Below are 16,547 nucleotides of genomic sequence, written 5' to 3' on the forward strand. Positions count from 1 at the left end.
ATATGAGGTAGTGTAGTTTTCAAAATATGCAAAATTATGTATTTTTCAAAAAATCAGGTAAATTTCGTTAGGAACCGGCCCATAGCCCTGTTACGTATAATTACGCTTACTTCCAAAATTATTTCGACAAAACGATAAGTTCGATACAACACATTTTCTTAGCTCTCTATGTTATGGCTGATCAGATTTTCCAAGTAAATATTTTGGAAGCAATTTTATTTCCTCTTCCAATCACTTTAAAACAAATCAATTCACCACATTAACTTCTCTGAAAGCAACAAGTTCTCATCACGCATCATAAAGACCAAGCTTAACAGGAGAACCTAAGGATTGAATCCAGTCTCCTTGTAAGAATGGCCCCACAGTATAATTCAAAGCTTCTTCCTTGTTTATGACCTTAAATCCAGGCCACGTTACTCTTGAAGCTGTATCTCCACTTGGTCCTTTGTTTTTGTACTCCGCGTAATACAGTGTATCGATTGCAAAATCTGTCTCTTCCCATCTCAACCATCCAATTGGGTCGATCACATCTTCGATGGTAGATTCCATTACAACCGTTCGAGAATAGTTCTTCCATGGTCTCCCGAGATAACTTTTGTACTCTTCTTTCACGGGCTTAAGATCTTCATTTGCGGCTATTTTACATTTATGGATCACAAAACCGGTCGTTTGAAATTTGTCAATGCGCCCTTGAGCAGACACCGTGTTCTTTTGTCCTGATAGACCCTTTCTAATGAAAATGTTACAATTCTGGAAGATGGCAGCCGCATCTCCGAATATGAAGTCGATTGTTCCGATTATCACACAACTTCTATAGTACTGACGATGCGTGTAGGCATACAGTGTGTCTTGAAAGCCTTCAAATCGGCAGTTTAGGAAAACTGATCTATCAGATTGGACACGTATTGCGACAGCTTGATGTTCATCAGGCCCAGCCGTATTTCGGAATCCCATTGACTGTGCCATGAACCCTTCCCCCTGTGCAACTGTTAAAGAAACCAATATTTTATAAAAGATTTACATCATGCTGAAACTTAATCAAACGTTGTTTATTAATACTTTTCAATTTGTTCCTAGAATTGTGTAAGGCTTAGAAGGATAAGCACGGCTTACTAAAATTGTATGAAATTTCCATAAAAAAAGAATTACCGAATGTCGCTGTGAGAAAAGTGCGGGTTTTCTTTGCGTGGCTTTTATTACCGGTAACAATCGTCTTCTGTGATCCATCTCCGACCATAGTAAGGTTCGCCTTCTTCTTATCAACAGTCACAGATTCGTCATAAACCCCTTGTTTAACGTAGATGATGTACCTAAAGATTTGAATTACACCAAAACCCAAACTTAGCTAACTTGACGTAATGATCACGTTATGAAAGGATTGTGTCTACGGACCTTCCCTCATATTTTTCAGGCATTGCTTTGAGAGCGTCATTAATGGTAGTGAAATTTCCACTGCCATCTTTAGCGACGGTGGCGTTAGGATTCAACGTCTCCACATCAACAGCCCTTAACATTCTTCTATCCTCGTTAGTTACCCAAGAAGGGATTTGGTCAAGTAAATGTCGTGTTGCGACCTTTGTAACGGAAGAAATATTTGCGTCAAGGGATTTGATCAATGCCAGAGAATTGCTGGTCAGAATCTGAGAAGAGTTTACGCTCTTCTTTACTTCAGATTTTAGGCTTCCTTCCTCAAACCCGTCAAGGCATGTCTCCTGATAAGACATGACCGCGCTTAGCCAGTTTTCCAAATCGGGAACAATTTTCACGAAGTTGTTGATTTCTGTGCCGTTGACTTTGTTCAGTGATGCGACAATTTCCTCCTTTGCGTCTTCAACAAGCAACTTGCATTGCGCAATCGCATCTTTATCGTCCTGGTTCTCAGTCTTGAGACTCAAGACCTTCTCTAATACTCGGTCAAGATCTTCGTTGACAGCTTCAATGGCAGCTTTCAAAAAGGTCGTCGGGCTTTCTACTGCGAAACCCTTCTCTGTTCTATTCTTAAGGGTATTCTCGCAGCTTACATTGTACAGCGTTGTGCTGCAAAGAGTTTTGATGATTTTATCGGCCTGATCAGGTTTTACTGATTGCGCTGCGGCAACAGGCGCTTTCGGAGTTGGGCTTGCGCTCTGGCTCTTCTTCTGGCTATCCTTAGCGGCGTTTTTGTTGTTATTCTTCGCTTCTTGTTCATTTTGCTTCTCGAAAGCGACATATGCAAAAGCTCCTCCTATAATGGCAGCAACAACCACAAGCAAAGACACCGTTCCAACAATGATCCTTTTCCTGAACTTACGCTTCCTGTTGGCGTTTACACGTTCTTGGATCTTGTCGAAATCCTGAAACGCCATTTCGATTTTTTTTTTTGTTTTTTTTTTCCTAGGAATTTTGCTTGGGGAGAGAAAGAAATGAATCCCCTCTGCTTTAGAAGACGCCAAGGCAGCGAGGTTAAAAGGAAGATGAATCCTCTTTGAGTTTTATTTTTGGCTCTTTTCCGTCTTCTCTCCCCTGTTTTTGATTTCTTGGTTTCTGTTTTATTTGTTACTTTGTTGCCATTCAACGAATGAAGAAATGTGCTCTGGACACGAGATTTTTGTGGGATGATGTCCATTACTTTTAACTGGAAAAGGAAAAACTATCATGCCTGCTAAATTTGGTGTGTTTTCTCCAATCATATATTGACTATTGACACTAGAGTTGGTAAAAAAAGAATTGATTAATTTAGAGAAAATGACTCATATAGCACCAATCCAAGTTTTTCTTCCTAAACTAACACTCAAAACTCAAAATCACAAAAATAAGTTTTATTAAAGAAATGAATTACCATAATATCCCTTGACTTAATCCCTAATTTTTATAATTAAAAAAAAATAGAGAGAAATTGAGATCTCGTCACTTACCTTTGCGTGATCCAGCTCCACCATCATCACACCACCTTCATCAGCTTCGCCGTCGTCACGTCATTGATTAGTGGAATGAGATTCTACGTGTACCTTTCTGGTCCATGTTTTGATTTTAAGATTTCAAATTGATGACTTTAGGAGAAAGCTTCCATGGCTGACCTAGCCGGTGCGTCTCCGGCATCGGAACTGAATTACTACTAAGCACAGACATTACACTGCAGCCGCAAGTCTGATTCCTCCGAGCTATGTAAGAGGGGGCGGGTTTGATGGTGTAATCATGAAGGACATTTTGTAGTGGATGTTACAGAGATGACGATCAAGCAGCAAAATCCTCATCATCTTTTTCCGGGTATAATTGAGCACCTCTGTACTTTTTTCTAATTCCTTTTCTAGTGTATTACTAATATGGTGTACAAATCCTTGATCTCTTTTACTCCCAAATCCACCAACCATGGTGAAAGTTATGATCTTTATCACACCCCCATGATCTCTTTTGCTTCTTGTTTTGTCTGTCTATTTCTCAATTATCCAATCACACATACACAAACGTTTAGGCTGACTTTCTTGTTTGATGAGTTTGGGTCTATTCTACTCTATATATTTAGATTCTTCAAAGTTCTGATTTTTATTATTGTTCTCACTGATCTAGTCAAATGAGTGTCTTTTCTTTTCATTACTGACTATAAATCTTTGCTTCTTCTGGCTAATTCTTGCATGTTGGATCACTTTGGTATAGTTTTGTTTGACAGATTCATGTTTATGATTGAAAGTTTATAATTTTTGCTGTTTTCTGTGGGATCTGTGATGCTTTGTTCTAGTTTGGTTCTCTAAAGTGTGTATTTGACTTGAAGTAGAGTCAACAAGTCACTCTTTCTTGTGTGATATTTTATTATATTGTTTCTCTGTTCTGAAACTGATTAGGTTTGTTAAAGCATGATCTACTGAGGAAGATGCTGTTAGAATCGTAAAGGAAACAAGGCTTGATACTGATGAGCGTATAGAGATCACTGATCCAAGTCATGTCATGACAAGAGCTCTACCAGCAGCAGCGGTAGCGGTAGTAGCAGCAGCTTAGATGACGAATCTCAGGAAGTCAAGAGGAAAGATGGTGCTGAGGAATCTCAGGATGTCACAGAAGCTGATCGTTTCCCCCGTTGTCAAGACTCTGGTCTTTAGCGAACTTGTGTCTCTGAGTCTTCAACAACTTCTGAATCATTACTTGCAACAAAGCTAGAAAAGAGATTTGATTTATACTTCACAAAAAAAAGTTCAACACTCTTTTAATCATGTTTATCTATTGTATCAGTAAACAATCTAAAACCAAACCACAAATCTGACACTCTTTTAGGGGGGTGTATTCAACTGAGAGTTTCAGGTGATATGTATTAAAATGACAAATCCACTGTTATTCAAACATGAATTTTAAAAACTCATTTAAAATCCACTGTTATTGAACTTGACATTTTGTAAAGTACTCTGAAATTCAGTGTTATTGAAAATATTTTAAGTTGTGGGATTTTAAAGTTTTAAGGTGATTTTAGGGTGTTTGGGTGGAGTTTCTTAGTTAAAAAAAATAAAACTCAAATCTCATTGTTTTAGGTGATATTCTAGAGTAGTTTAACAAAAATCACCTAAATTTCTGCAACTTATTAAAATCATCTAAAACTCCATTAAAAATCAAATCACATCAAATGCTAAATTGAATACATCCCCCTTAATTCCTAGATATTCTACTTTCTATCATAACATGATATATATGTAAGTTTGTCAATGTATACATTTTTCACTTGCTATTTCTAGCATTTTTCATTTTTAAATATTAAATTTTCAGGAAGCCTTTCCTAGATATTTTACTTGTTATCCTAACATTTGTTTTTAATTAAATATAACATTTTCAAGAAGTCCTTCCTAAACATTTTATTTCTTATCCTATTTTTTTCCTTTTTAATTTAATATTAAATTTTCAGGTAACCTTCCTAAACCTTTTTACTTGTTATCATAAATATGATATATAAATATATATGTAAGTGTGTTAATATATACATTTTTCACTTGCTATCCTAACAATTTTTTTCTTTTTAACTAAATATAAATTTTTCAGGAACATTTTATTTGCTATCCTAACAGTTTTTTTTGTTTTTAATTAAATATAAAAGTTCCAGGAACCCATTCCTAAACATTTTACTTGTTATCCTATTTTTAAAATTAAATATAGATTTTCAGGAAGCCCTTCCTAAACATTTTTACTTGCTATCCTATTTTTTTCTTTTTAATTAAATATTAAATTTTCATGTACCTTTCCTAAATATTTTACTTGCTATTATAACATGATATATTTTAAAAAACTTTGTTCAAATTTAGAATATCCATCATGAACAAAAATTGCCTTAAGATTACTTTGTAAATTATTTTTGAACTGTTTTTGTAAGACTTTTCTCATATTTAGGATAGCAATCTAGAATAAGGATTGTTTTAAGATTTCCTTGTCAGCTTTTTGAATTGTTTCGGAAGGTTTTGTTCAAATTTAGGATAGCCATCCAAAACAAATATTTTCATAGGATTTCCTTAAGCGTTTTATAGAATTGTTTTGGTTTTGATCTTTTTAATAAGTTTTCGACAAATGGTTCAAGTCAACCTGAAAATGTTCAATAACCAACATTATTTACTATAAATGTTCAATACTTACTATCCTAAAATTTTTTGTTTTTAAAATATTATATTTTCAGGAAGCCCTTCCTAAATATTTTTACTTGTTATCCTAACAATTTTTTTTTCTTTTTAAATATTACATTTCCAGGAAGCACTTTCTAAATATTTTACTCGGTATTCTGACATTTTATTTTTTATGTAAATATTAAATATTTAGAAAATACTTCCAAAAATATTTTACTTGTTATCCTAACATTTTATTTTTAATTAAATATTACATTTTTAGGAAGCTCTTCCTAAATATTTTATATGCTATCATAAATATGATATACATGTAAACTTGTTAATACTGCTATCCTAACATTTTTCCTTATTAAATATTAAATTTTCAAGAAGCACTTCCTAAATATTTTACTTGCTATCCTAACATTTTGTTTTTAATTAAATGTAAAATTTTCAGGAAGCCCTTCATAAATATTTTAAGGTTCTATGTTTGATATGTGTTTTCTATTCTGTAAACAACGAACTTTATTTGGTGATTCTATAGCCAATGAATTTTCTTATAGATTTTGATTTTGTTTTTTTTTGGAAGATTAAATTCCATTTTAGGATAGCTATCCTGAACAAGTATTGTCTAACATTCCTTGCACGCTTATGATTCTCCTCGAAAACAGACTTACGCAAGAAAACACACTCGTATTATTTTTCTGGAAATCCTTCGTGAAAGTGCCAAAAGATATCCTATATAACATATGTGTTTTATAATGATACCACATTTAACACTTTCTTCATAGAATTATTGAAAATGCTTCAAGCTAACATATTTTAATGTTCTTTGTTTGATATGTGTTCTCTATTTTGTAGGCAATGAACTCTATTTGATGATTTCTATAGCCAAGAAATTTTCTTATAGATTTTGATTATGTTTTTTTTTTTGAAGATTAAGTTCCAATTTATGATAGCCATCCTGAACAAGGATTGTCTAACATTCCTTCAATGCTTTTGATTCTCTCCGAAAACATACTTATGCAAGAAAACACACTCTTTTTATTTTTCTGGAAACCCTTCCTGAAAGTGCCAAAAGCTATCATATATAATATATGTGTTTTATAATGATACCACATTAACACTTTCTTGATAGAATTATTGAAAATGCTTCAAGCTATCCTATTTTAATATTCTATGTTCGATATGTGTTCTCTATTTTGTAGACAATGAACTATATTTGATGATTTTTATAGCCAATGAATTATCTTATAGATTTTCATTATGTTTTAAAAAAAAAATTAAGTTCCAAATTAGGATAGCCATCCTGAACAAGGATTGTCTAACATTCCTTACACGCTTATGAATCTCTTAAAAACAGACTTATGTAAGAAAACAAACTCATTCTTTTTTGGAAACCCATCATGAATGTGCCAAAAGCTATCCTTTATAACATTTGTGTTTTATAATGATACCACATTTAACACTTTCTTGATAGAATTATTGAAAGTACTTCAAGCTATCCTATTTTAATGTTCTCTGTTTGATATGTGTTCTCTATTTTGTTAGAGATTCAAAAACAAACATATGTGACAAATTTGATCTTCCTTCTATCCACGATTCAAGAAGTAGTGTGGTGACTACTTATACTTGCTATCCTAACATTATTTTTAATTAATTATTTTTAAGAAGTTCTTCCTAAATATTTTATTTGCTATTTTAAAATTTTATTTTTAATTAAACATTAATTTTTGAGGAAACCCTTCCAAAGTATATAACTTGCTATCCTAAAATTTTAATTTTTAATTAACATGCTTTTTGATACTAAGATCAAGTGACTAATTTCTTGATTTTGTTTCTTCTTCTTGTAATTGAATATGGTTTGATTAAATGTCTTTGATATCATTTCCTAACATTTTGTTTTTTGATTAAATATTAAATATTCAGGAAGCCTTTCCTAAAAATCTTAAATTGATATTTGGTATACTTGGTAGCAACTATGTTCTCCAGATTACATGAGTACCAACTTAACATAAGAGAAAAATCTGAAATATAATTTATTGTTCTTCCCGGAAAGTAAAAAACAAAAAAAAAGATGCATGATCCTCAAATTAGAAACAACATTCTACAACTTGTGAGCTTTGTTTGAACGAAGCCAATGAAGTTTGTTTATAGATTTTGATTTTTTTTTGTAGACAATGAACTCTATTTGGTGATTTCTATAGGCAATGAATTTTGTTTATAGATTTTGATTTTTCTTTTGGAAGATTAAAGTCTAATTCAGGATAGCCATCCTGAACAAAGATTGTCTTACATTCCTTACATGTTTTTGATTCTCTACGAAAACAGACTTATGCAAGAAAACGTTCATTTTATTTTTTCTGGAAACTCATCCTTAATGTGCAAAAAGATATCCTATATAACATATGCGTTTTATAATGATACCACATTTATCTATTTCTTGGTAGAATTATTGAAAATGCTTCAACCTATCATATTTTAATATTCTTTGTTTGATATGTTTCTCTATTTTGTAGACAATGAACTCTATTTGGTGATTTCTATAGCCAATAATTTTTTTTTATAGATTTTGATTTTTTTTCTGGGAAGATTAAAGTCCAATTCAGGATAGCCATCCTGAACAAAGATTGTCTTACATTTCTTTACATGCTTTTGATTCTCTTCGAAAACAGACTTATGCAAGAAAAATAATCTTTTTTTTTTTGGAAACTCATCCTTAAAATATGCCAAAAGATATCCTATATAACATATGTGTTTTTTAATGATACCACATATAACTCTTTCTTGGTAGAATTATTGAAAATGCTTAAACCTATCCTATTTTAATATTCTCTGTTTGATATGTTTTCTCTATTTTCTAGACAGTGAATTATATTTGGTGATTACTATAGCCAATGGATTTTGTTTATAAATTTTGACTATGTTTTTTTTTGGAAGATTAAAGTCCAATTCAGGATAGCCATCCTGAACAAGGATTGTCTTACATTCCTTACATGCTTTTGATTCTCTTCGAAAAAAGACTTATGCAAGAAAACACAATCATTTTATTTTTCTAGAAACCCATCATGAATGTGCCAAAAGATATCCTATATAACATATGTGTTTTATAATGATACTACATTTAACACTTTCTCGATATAATTATTGAAAATGCTTCAACATATCCAATTTTAATATTCTATGTTTGATATTTTTTCTCTATTTTGTAGACAATTAACTCTATTTGGTGATTTCTATATCCAATGAATTTTGTTTATAGATTTTGATTATGTTTTTTTTGGAAGATTAAAATCAAATTCAGGATAGCCATCCTGAACCAGGATTGTCTTACATTCCTTACATGCTTTTGATTCTCTTCAAAAACATACTTATGCAAGAAAATAGTCTTTTTTTTTTGGAAACTCATCCTGAATGTGCCAAAAGATATCCTATATAACATATGTGTTTTTTAATGATACCACGTATAACTCTTTCTTAGTAGAATTATTGAAAATGCTTCAACCTATCCTATTTTAATATTCTCTATTTGATATGTTTTCTCTATTTTGTAGACAATGAACTATATTTGGTGATTTCTATAGCAAATGAATTTTGTTTATAGATTTTGATTTTTTTTTTGGAAGATTAAAGTCCATTTCAGGATAGCCATTCTGAACAAGGATTGTCTTACATTACTTAAATGCTTTTGATTCTCTTCGAAAACAGACTTATGCAAGAAAACACAATCATTAATTTTATTTTTCTAAACCCATCCTGAATGTGCCAAAAGATATCATATATAACATATGTGTTTTATAATGATACCACATTTAAGTATTTCTTAGTAGAATTATTGAAAATGCTTCAATCTATCCTATTTTAATATTCTATGTTTGATATGTTTTCTCTATTTTGTAGACAATGAATTCTATTTGGTGATTTCTATAACCAATGAATTTTGTTTATAGATTTTGATTTTTTTTTGGAAGATTAAAGTCCAATTCAGGATAGCCATCCTTAACAAGGATTGTCTTACATTCCTTACATGCTTTTGATTCTCTTCGAAAACAGACTTATGCAAGAAAACACAGTCATTTTATTTTTCTGGAAACTCATCCTGGAGCTCGTCAGATATGCAGAAAGTGAATGCCAAGCTTGGTATACAGCGAATGAAATAATTCCTGCAGTGATACAAGATGCTGGTCGTCATGAGTCCCAAATCTTAAGTTTGGGTAATATTTGCTTAGTGGATGGATCCTGGACATCAGATGCGCTTTTCTCGGGTTGTGGATGGGTATGGATGGACAATGCTGGAAACATCCAACTGATGGGAACACGTAACTTGAGTCGACGCGAATCACCCTTACATTCGGAAGTGGAGGCACTACGATGGGCAATGGAGAATATGCTGCAACACTCTTCGTGCCAGCGATTTGGAACGGACTGTAAGGAACTGATTGCCATGATAGAGGCTCCTAATGCATGGCCGAGCTTTGCTACGGAACTAGAGAGGATAGAGACGCTGCTGATTTGCTTCCCGGACTTTCAGATCATTCATGTACCACGTGTTCAAAACAAGATTTCTGATTTTTTAGCTAAGACAGCTAGATCTTTCCATAGGGAGTTACTTTTTGTTGGTTGTTCTATTCCGGTCTGGTTACCCAGACCACCTCAAATTTGAGTAATAGAATTACCTTTTGACGAGAAAAAGAAAAGAAAAAAAAAAGAAAAAAAAAATGATACCACATTTAACTATTTCTTAGTAGAATTATTGAAAATGCTTTAACCTATCATATTTTAATATTGCGCTCTGTCTAGAAATTTGAGATTAAATATCAAAAAAGTTTCATCAAGAGCAATAAGTGATACAGTCGGAAAAAAAGACTGGTCTCAAACTCAAACTCAAACCTCTGTATTGTTTGTTTCAAGCTCATTGAAAAAAATAGACTTAAAAAACGGAGATCCAGCAGCCAAAACTAATTTATGAGCTTGAAACTTCTCCCCAGAAATTTCAAAAGTGACATTAGAACCTTCCATGCTATCCAGTAAAACTCTAAAATGTGATCCAAGTTCCTATTTGACTAATATTATAAATTCAAATATGCTTCAACTACTTTGAGCTTTGTATAGGTAGGTGATAATAGGTCCCAGTTTAATATTCTATATATTTCTATTAGGTTGTATATTAGTATTAGATATATATTTACTTAAAGATACTTAGTATAATTATATATAATATATATAATAGAAATAATAAAATACAAGATATTCTAAGATATCTTTAGAATTCAGAATATAACAATAACAGGTACAAATATTAAATTGAGGTACCCCATTTTATGACAACTTTCAACAACTTACCCTCTATTTTTGTGCCTTTAGTAGGCCTAGTCTTTCCGGCACTTGCAATGGCTTCTTTATTTCTTCATATTCAAAAAAATAAGATTTTTTAGATCGGAGAGCAATATTCCTCATTTCCATGGCAAAAGAAACAATCACTATTAAACCTTAGAGAATCACTACTAATCTCACACAGCTAAACACCAAACAAACAATTAGATTTTCCCTGTAGTATTCTACTAAAGCCTGCACCTTTGACGATTAACAGTTCATACCACTCCTAAACCTAATCTTATCTTCAAGCCTGAATTGAATTCAAGCCTCACCTGGAACCTGCAGATGTAGTAATCTCACTGAACAACGCCTTAAATACATCAACATGCTTCACATAAGGATTCCTCGGATTATACACAAAGCTCGTGTTGACCAGCGCCTTGACTAGATCAGCCCTGATCATACACATCCACCACGCGAGGATCGCTCCTAATCGTGACCGACGAGGAACACTCAGTCAACGCCGAGCGAGTCCAGCAGCCCGACGATATCTCCGACGATGTGGAGTACAGTGTAGGAGCTAGTGGACGGCGGAGAGTCGGAATCGCCATATACTCGGAATGAAATCTGTGACAGGAAAGTCACAATGTCGGTTCTTCACTAGTTTTCCATATTTCTAAGTTTTCCTTTTCTAAATTCTTATGTTAATTTTCCTTTTAATTATGAGTTTATGTTTTTCCTTTTTCATAGTTAAACCTCCTCTTGGTTTGCTATATATATGTAGCCTAAGGGCACTTTTTATATTCATACAATCAATCAATAAAGCTTTCTTAAAACCTATTACTTATCTCTCAAGTTACTTGCTAAGTTCATACAAAGAACTTCGCATCATACGAACTCTGGTTTTCGAGTTGATCCTTCTACCTCAGTGATCATCTCCTACACCTTTGTTTACCCGTTCTTCGAATCCACAGTAGGATTCCTAGTTTGGGATTTATCTATCCGGAATTCCCGTCTCAGTGGTATCAGAGCATCTCAATCCTCTAGGACCATATCATGGAAACTAGATCATCGACCGCTACGTCTGAGATAAACAAACAGCTCGACGAAATCCGTTCATCCCAATCGCAGCAGTCAGAAGAAATAAGGAAAGAGTTGGGAGGAGAAATTGCAGAACTTAAAGCAATGATTTCGCAAATCCTCAAGGCTACAAGCATCGATCAAACTCAATCCTCTACGCCAAAACCAACAGACCCAACCTCATCGGACCACAGCACCATCAAAACAGCCGCACCACCCGCCGCGGAAACCCACCCTCCTCTTCCCCACGCACTCTCTTCCCGCTTAACAAAAGTCGGTTTCCCGATGTTCGACGGAACGGAGCTCAAAGAATGGATATATCGATGTGAACAATTTTTTTCCATCGACAACACATCACCAGAACTAAAAGTCCGTCTCGCCGCTCTTCATCTCACCGGAAAAGCTCTACAGTGGCACCACGGATATATCACAAATCGTTATAACATATATCCTCTCTGGCCAGACTACATTAGCGCTATATCATCACGATTTGGAGAGCTATACTATGATCCTCTCGCCGAACTCGTCAGTCTAAAACAGAGCAGCGACACTATTGACGAATACCTAGAGAAGTTTGATTCTTCAATGACTCGTCTCACGCTCCCACCGGAACATGCACTGAGCATCTTCTTAACCAACATGAACCAACATCTTGCTTTCCATGTTAGACAGTTCAACGTAACTACCGTTCCAGAAGCTGCCCGCATAGCCAAATTCCATGAGCTCTCTCTCCAGCACGCTCCTGTAAAGTCATCCCGACCTTCTTACAACTCGTACCAAAAGACAAATTCATCATCTTCATACAAATCTCAACCTGCGACCACACCGGCAACACCGAACACAAAACCTCTGCTACAAAATACAAATCAGAAACGCCTTACCTTCGACGAGATGCAGGAACGAAAGCGTAAAGGTTTATGTATGTTCTGCGAAGAACCCTTTACTCCAGGCCACCAGCTTAAACACAAGCGAGCTCAAATCTTGTATCTCGAAACCGAGAACGAAGACTCCGAAGAGGAAGAAGACATACAAACACCATCTGATACAAACCTCGAAGATACTAATAACAAAACCCCCACCATCTCTGTTCATGCTCTCAACGGCTCACCAACTTACAATTGCATGAGAATCATGGGCCAATACGGAAAAAGAAAGCTCCATATTCTCATCGATCCTGGAAGCACTCACAACTTCCTTGATCTCCAAGTTGCTAAAACTCTTGGTTGCAACCTTATATCGATCACACCGATGCCCGTAGCCGCAGCAAGTGGCGACCTGATCACCAACTACAAGTGCAGCGATTTTGTATGGAAGACACAAGGATATGAATTCAAGTCTGAAGTCCGGACCTTACGACTCGGATTTAGCGACCTTGTTCTTGGAGTTCAATGGCTCTCAACTTTGGGACCCATCTTATGGGATTTCTTAAATCTTCGTATGGAATTCAAATTCAACGGCTTAAAGCATGTCCTCCGAGGTATCACACCAAATGACTCAAAAATTATCTCCAGCAACAGCTTGAACAAATTATTGTTACAAGAACCGCAGCTAGCACTTCTCCATCTCCGTGAGAATCGCGAAACAGAGTCACCACAAGGACTCAACCCTGAGGCGATTTTATACCACATTGAAGCTAGTAATACCGAACCAGACACATCAGGCTGGTTACAACGTCTCATAGAATCTTACTCCGATATTTTTGACGACCCAACGGAGCTACCTCCCTTTCGTCAAGGATTTAATCATAAAATACCCCTGGAATCCGGTGCTAATCCAGTCAATCTCAGGCCTTATCGCTACTCGTCAATACAAAAGGATGCAATCGATAAAGTGATCCAAGAAATGCTTACGCAAGGGATTATACAGTACAGCTCCAGCCCATATGCTTCTCCAGTGGTTCTCGTAAAGAAGAAGGATGGCTCTTGGCGGTTATGTGTTGATTACAGAGGCCTAAACAAACAGACCATTAAAGATAAATATCCAATACCGCTACTAGAAGACCTCCTCGATGAGCTTGGTGGCGCCAAATACTTCTCCAAATTAGACCTCCGAGCAGGTTTTCATCAGTTAAGAATGGCACCAGAAGACATACATAAGACGGCATTTCGTACTCACTCAGGACACTATGAATACCTCGTGATGCCGTTTGGTCTCACAAACGCTCCATGCACGTTTCAAGGTCTCATGAATCACGTTTTTGAACCTGTCCTTCGGAAATTCTTACTGGTATTTTTTGACGACATCTTAATATATAGCAAAACATGGGAAGATCACTTGGTTCACTTGGACATGATCTTTGCAATTCTTCGACACCAGCAACTCTATCTCAAGAAATCTAAATGCACTTTTGGAGCAACAAAGATAGAGTATCTCGGCCACTTCATCTCCTTCAACGGCGTCAGCACCGACCCATAAAAGATCAAAGCCGTCCAAAACTGGCCTACGCCCACCAATCAGAAACAATTACGGAGCTTTCTCGGTCTTGCTAACTACTATCGTCGCTTCATTCAGGCCCATAGTATAATTGCACGACCTCTGACGTTGCTACTACGCAAGGATAGTTTCTCTTGGTCTTTTGAGGCATCTTCTGCATTCCAAACATTAAAAGATGCCCTCATCTCGGCTCCTGTTCTTGCCTTGCCTGATTTTTCCAAGCAATTTGTAGTGGAGACGGATGCTTCTAATACAGGAATCGGAGCAGTCCTTATGCAAGATAATCATCCTATATGCTTCATCAGCCGAGCTCTCGGTCCTCGTCACCAAAACCTTTCTGTCTACGAGAAATAACTTCTTGCTGTGGTTCACGCAGTGCAAACATGGAACCCTTACCTTGCTCATAGCAAATTCATAATTCGTACTGACCAGAAGAGCCTAAAATTCTTATTAGAGCAGAAGATAACAACACCTTTTCAGCATATGTGGTTATCAAAACTAATGGGTTACACGTTCGAGATCTATTACAAGCAAGGAAAAGAGAACGTCGCCGCGGATGCTCTCTCACGGGTCTCCGGTTCTCAGCTTCTTCACATCGCCTTGTCTCAAATTCACCATGATTTTTACAAGAAGCTCAAGCAACTCTGGGATACAGATCAGAATCTTCAGAAAATCATACAGGAACTACAATCCAAGCCATCGAAACACTCTGCATATTCCTTTATCAATGGCGAATTACGCAGGAAAGGAAAGCTTGTGGTTGGTGATGATACAAACGTCAAAATACATCTTTAAATGGCTACACGACTCAGCAGTTGGTGGTCACTCCGGCAGAGATTCAACATTGCAACGAATCAAATCTCTTTTCTTCTGGCCTAAGATGAGTTTGGAAACTCAAAACTATGTTCGCAACTGCACAACATGTCAACAAAACAAATACGATCTAGCTGCAAAACCGGGTCTGTTACAGCCACTTCCAATACCTGCAGGCGTCTGGGAGTCCGTCAGTCTCGACTTCGTTGAAGGTTTACCGCCATCCTCTGGCAAGCATTGTATTTTGGTGGTCGTTGATAGACTAAGCAAGAACGCTCACTTCTTGGCGTTATCACATCCATATACTGCAATGGATGTCGCTAAACTCTACATGGATCAAGTTTTCCGTCTACACGGTATGCCCAAGGACATCACAAGTGATCGAGATCCCACATTCTTAAGCGAGGTCTGGCGGGAACTGTTTCGCGTTCATGGAGTCGATCTTAACTTTTCTACAGCCTACCATCCACAAACCGACGGTCAAACAGAAGTTACAAATAAAACTCTCGAAACATATCTTCGGTGCATGACTTCAGACTCACCTCGTTCATGGAGCTCATGGCTTCCATTAGCCGAGTGGTGGTATAACACAACTTACCATTCTGCAATACGCAGCACCCCTAATGAGATCATTTACGGACAGCCTCCTCCGGTCCACATGCCATATCTCCCAGGAGAAAGTTCATCTTCTTCAGTCGACCGTACTCTACAGAAACGTGAAGCTGTCATCGACCTAATGAAGTTTCATCTCCTCCGCGCTCAGAATAGGATGAAGCAATACGCAGACGCTCGTCGCTCACATCGTGAGTTCAAAATTGGCGACTACGTTTACTTGAAGTTACAGCCATATCGTCAACACTCTCTTAAAGGTCGTAATATTCCTCATAAGCTGTCACCACGGTTCTACGGACCATTTCTCATTACCGATCGGGTAGGTTCTCAAGCCTACAAGTTAGAGCTTCCTCCAAACGCTGCAATACACAATGTTTTTCATGTCAGTCAGCTCAAGCTTTGTCCGAACCCATCGGGTTCACCACCGACGCTCCCTCAGTATCTCAATGACGTTGGTACAGGAAAAGAACCTGAGCAAATTTTAGAAAATAAGATGGTAAATCGTCACAACAAAGCAGTTACAAAGGTCTTAGTTCAATGGAAGGGATATACACCACAACAAGCAACTTGGGAGTTCTATCAAGATTTCATTGCGAAGTATCCAGACTTCCATCCTTGAGGCCAAGAATGTTCTGAAGAGGGGAGTATTGTGACAGGAAAGTCACAATGTCGGTTCTTCACTAGTTTTCCATATTTCTAAGTTTTCCTTTTCTAAATTCTTATGTTAATTTTCCTTTTAATTAT

The 16,547-nt window shown here is 36.0% G+C and overlaps 2 protein-coding genes across 2 annotated transcripts; one reads left to right on the top strand and one right to left on the bottom strand.

The window, feature by feature from the left end:
• Nucleotides 1-62: 62 nt before the first annotated feature.
• Nucleotides 63-2,478, bottom strand: LOC130505421 (probable pectinesterase/pectinesterase inhibitor 13). The gene is made up of 3 exons (XM_057000019.1): nt 1,393-2,478; nt 1,150-1,310; nt 63-986 (listed from the first exon to the last, which is right to left on the bottom strand). The coding sequence occupies exons 1-3, from the start codon at nt 2,343-2,345 to the stop codon at nt 289-291; spliced, it is 1,812 nt and encodes a 603-aa protein (XP_056855999.1). The 5' UTR covers nt 2,346-2,478; the 3' UTR covers nt 63-288.
• Nucleotides 2,479-11,921: 9,443 nt separating this feature from the next.
• On the top strand, nt 11,922-14,360 carry LOC108830034 (uncharacterized). The gene has a single exon (XM_057000020.1). The coding sequence runs from the start codon at nt 11,922-11,924 to the stop codon at nt 14,358-14,360; it is 2,439 nt and encodes an 812-aa protein (XP_056856000.1).
• The last annotated feature ends 2,187 nt before the right edge of the window (nt 14,361-16,547 follow it).

Source organism: Raphanus sativus, unplaced genomic scaffold (assembly GCF_000801105.2).
Source record: "Raphanus sativus cultivar WK10039 unplaced genomic scaffold, ASM80110v3 Scaffold2261, whole genome shotgun sequence".
Lineage (NCBI taxonomy): Eukaryota > Viridiplantae > Streptophyta > Magnoliopsida > Brassicales > Brassicaceae > Raphanus > Raphanus sativus.

Excerpts from the sequence above, each read along its gene's own strand:
- LOC130505421 (XM_057000019.1), bottom strand. The coding sequence starts at position 2,345 with ATGGCGTTTCAGGATTTCGACAAGATCCAAGAACGTGTAAACGCCAAC. Across the intron at positions 1,311-1,392 it reads CCTGAAAAATATGAGGGAAG|GTACATCATCTACGTTAAAC; the intron begins GTCCGTAGACAC and ends TCAAATCTTTAG. Across the intron at positions 987-1,149 it reads TTTTCTCACAGCGACATTCG|TTGCACAGGGGGAAGGGTTC; the intron begins GTAATTCTTTTT and ends TTTCTTTAACAG.
- LOC108830034 (XM_057000020.1), top strand. The coding sequence starts at position 11,922 with ATGGAAACTAGATCATCGACCGCTACGTCTGAGATAAACAAACAGCTC.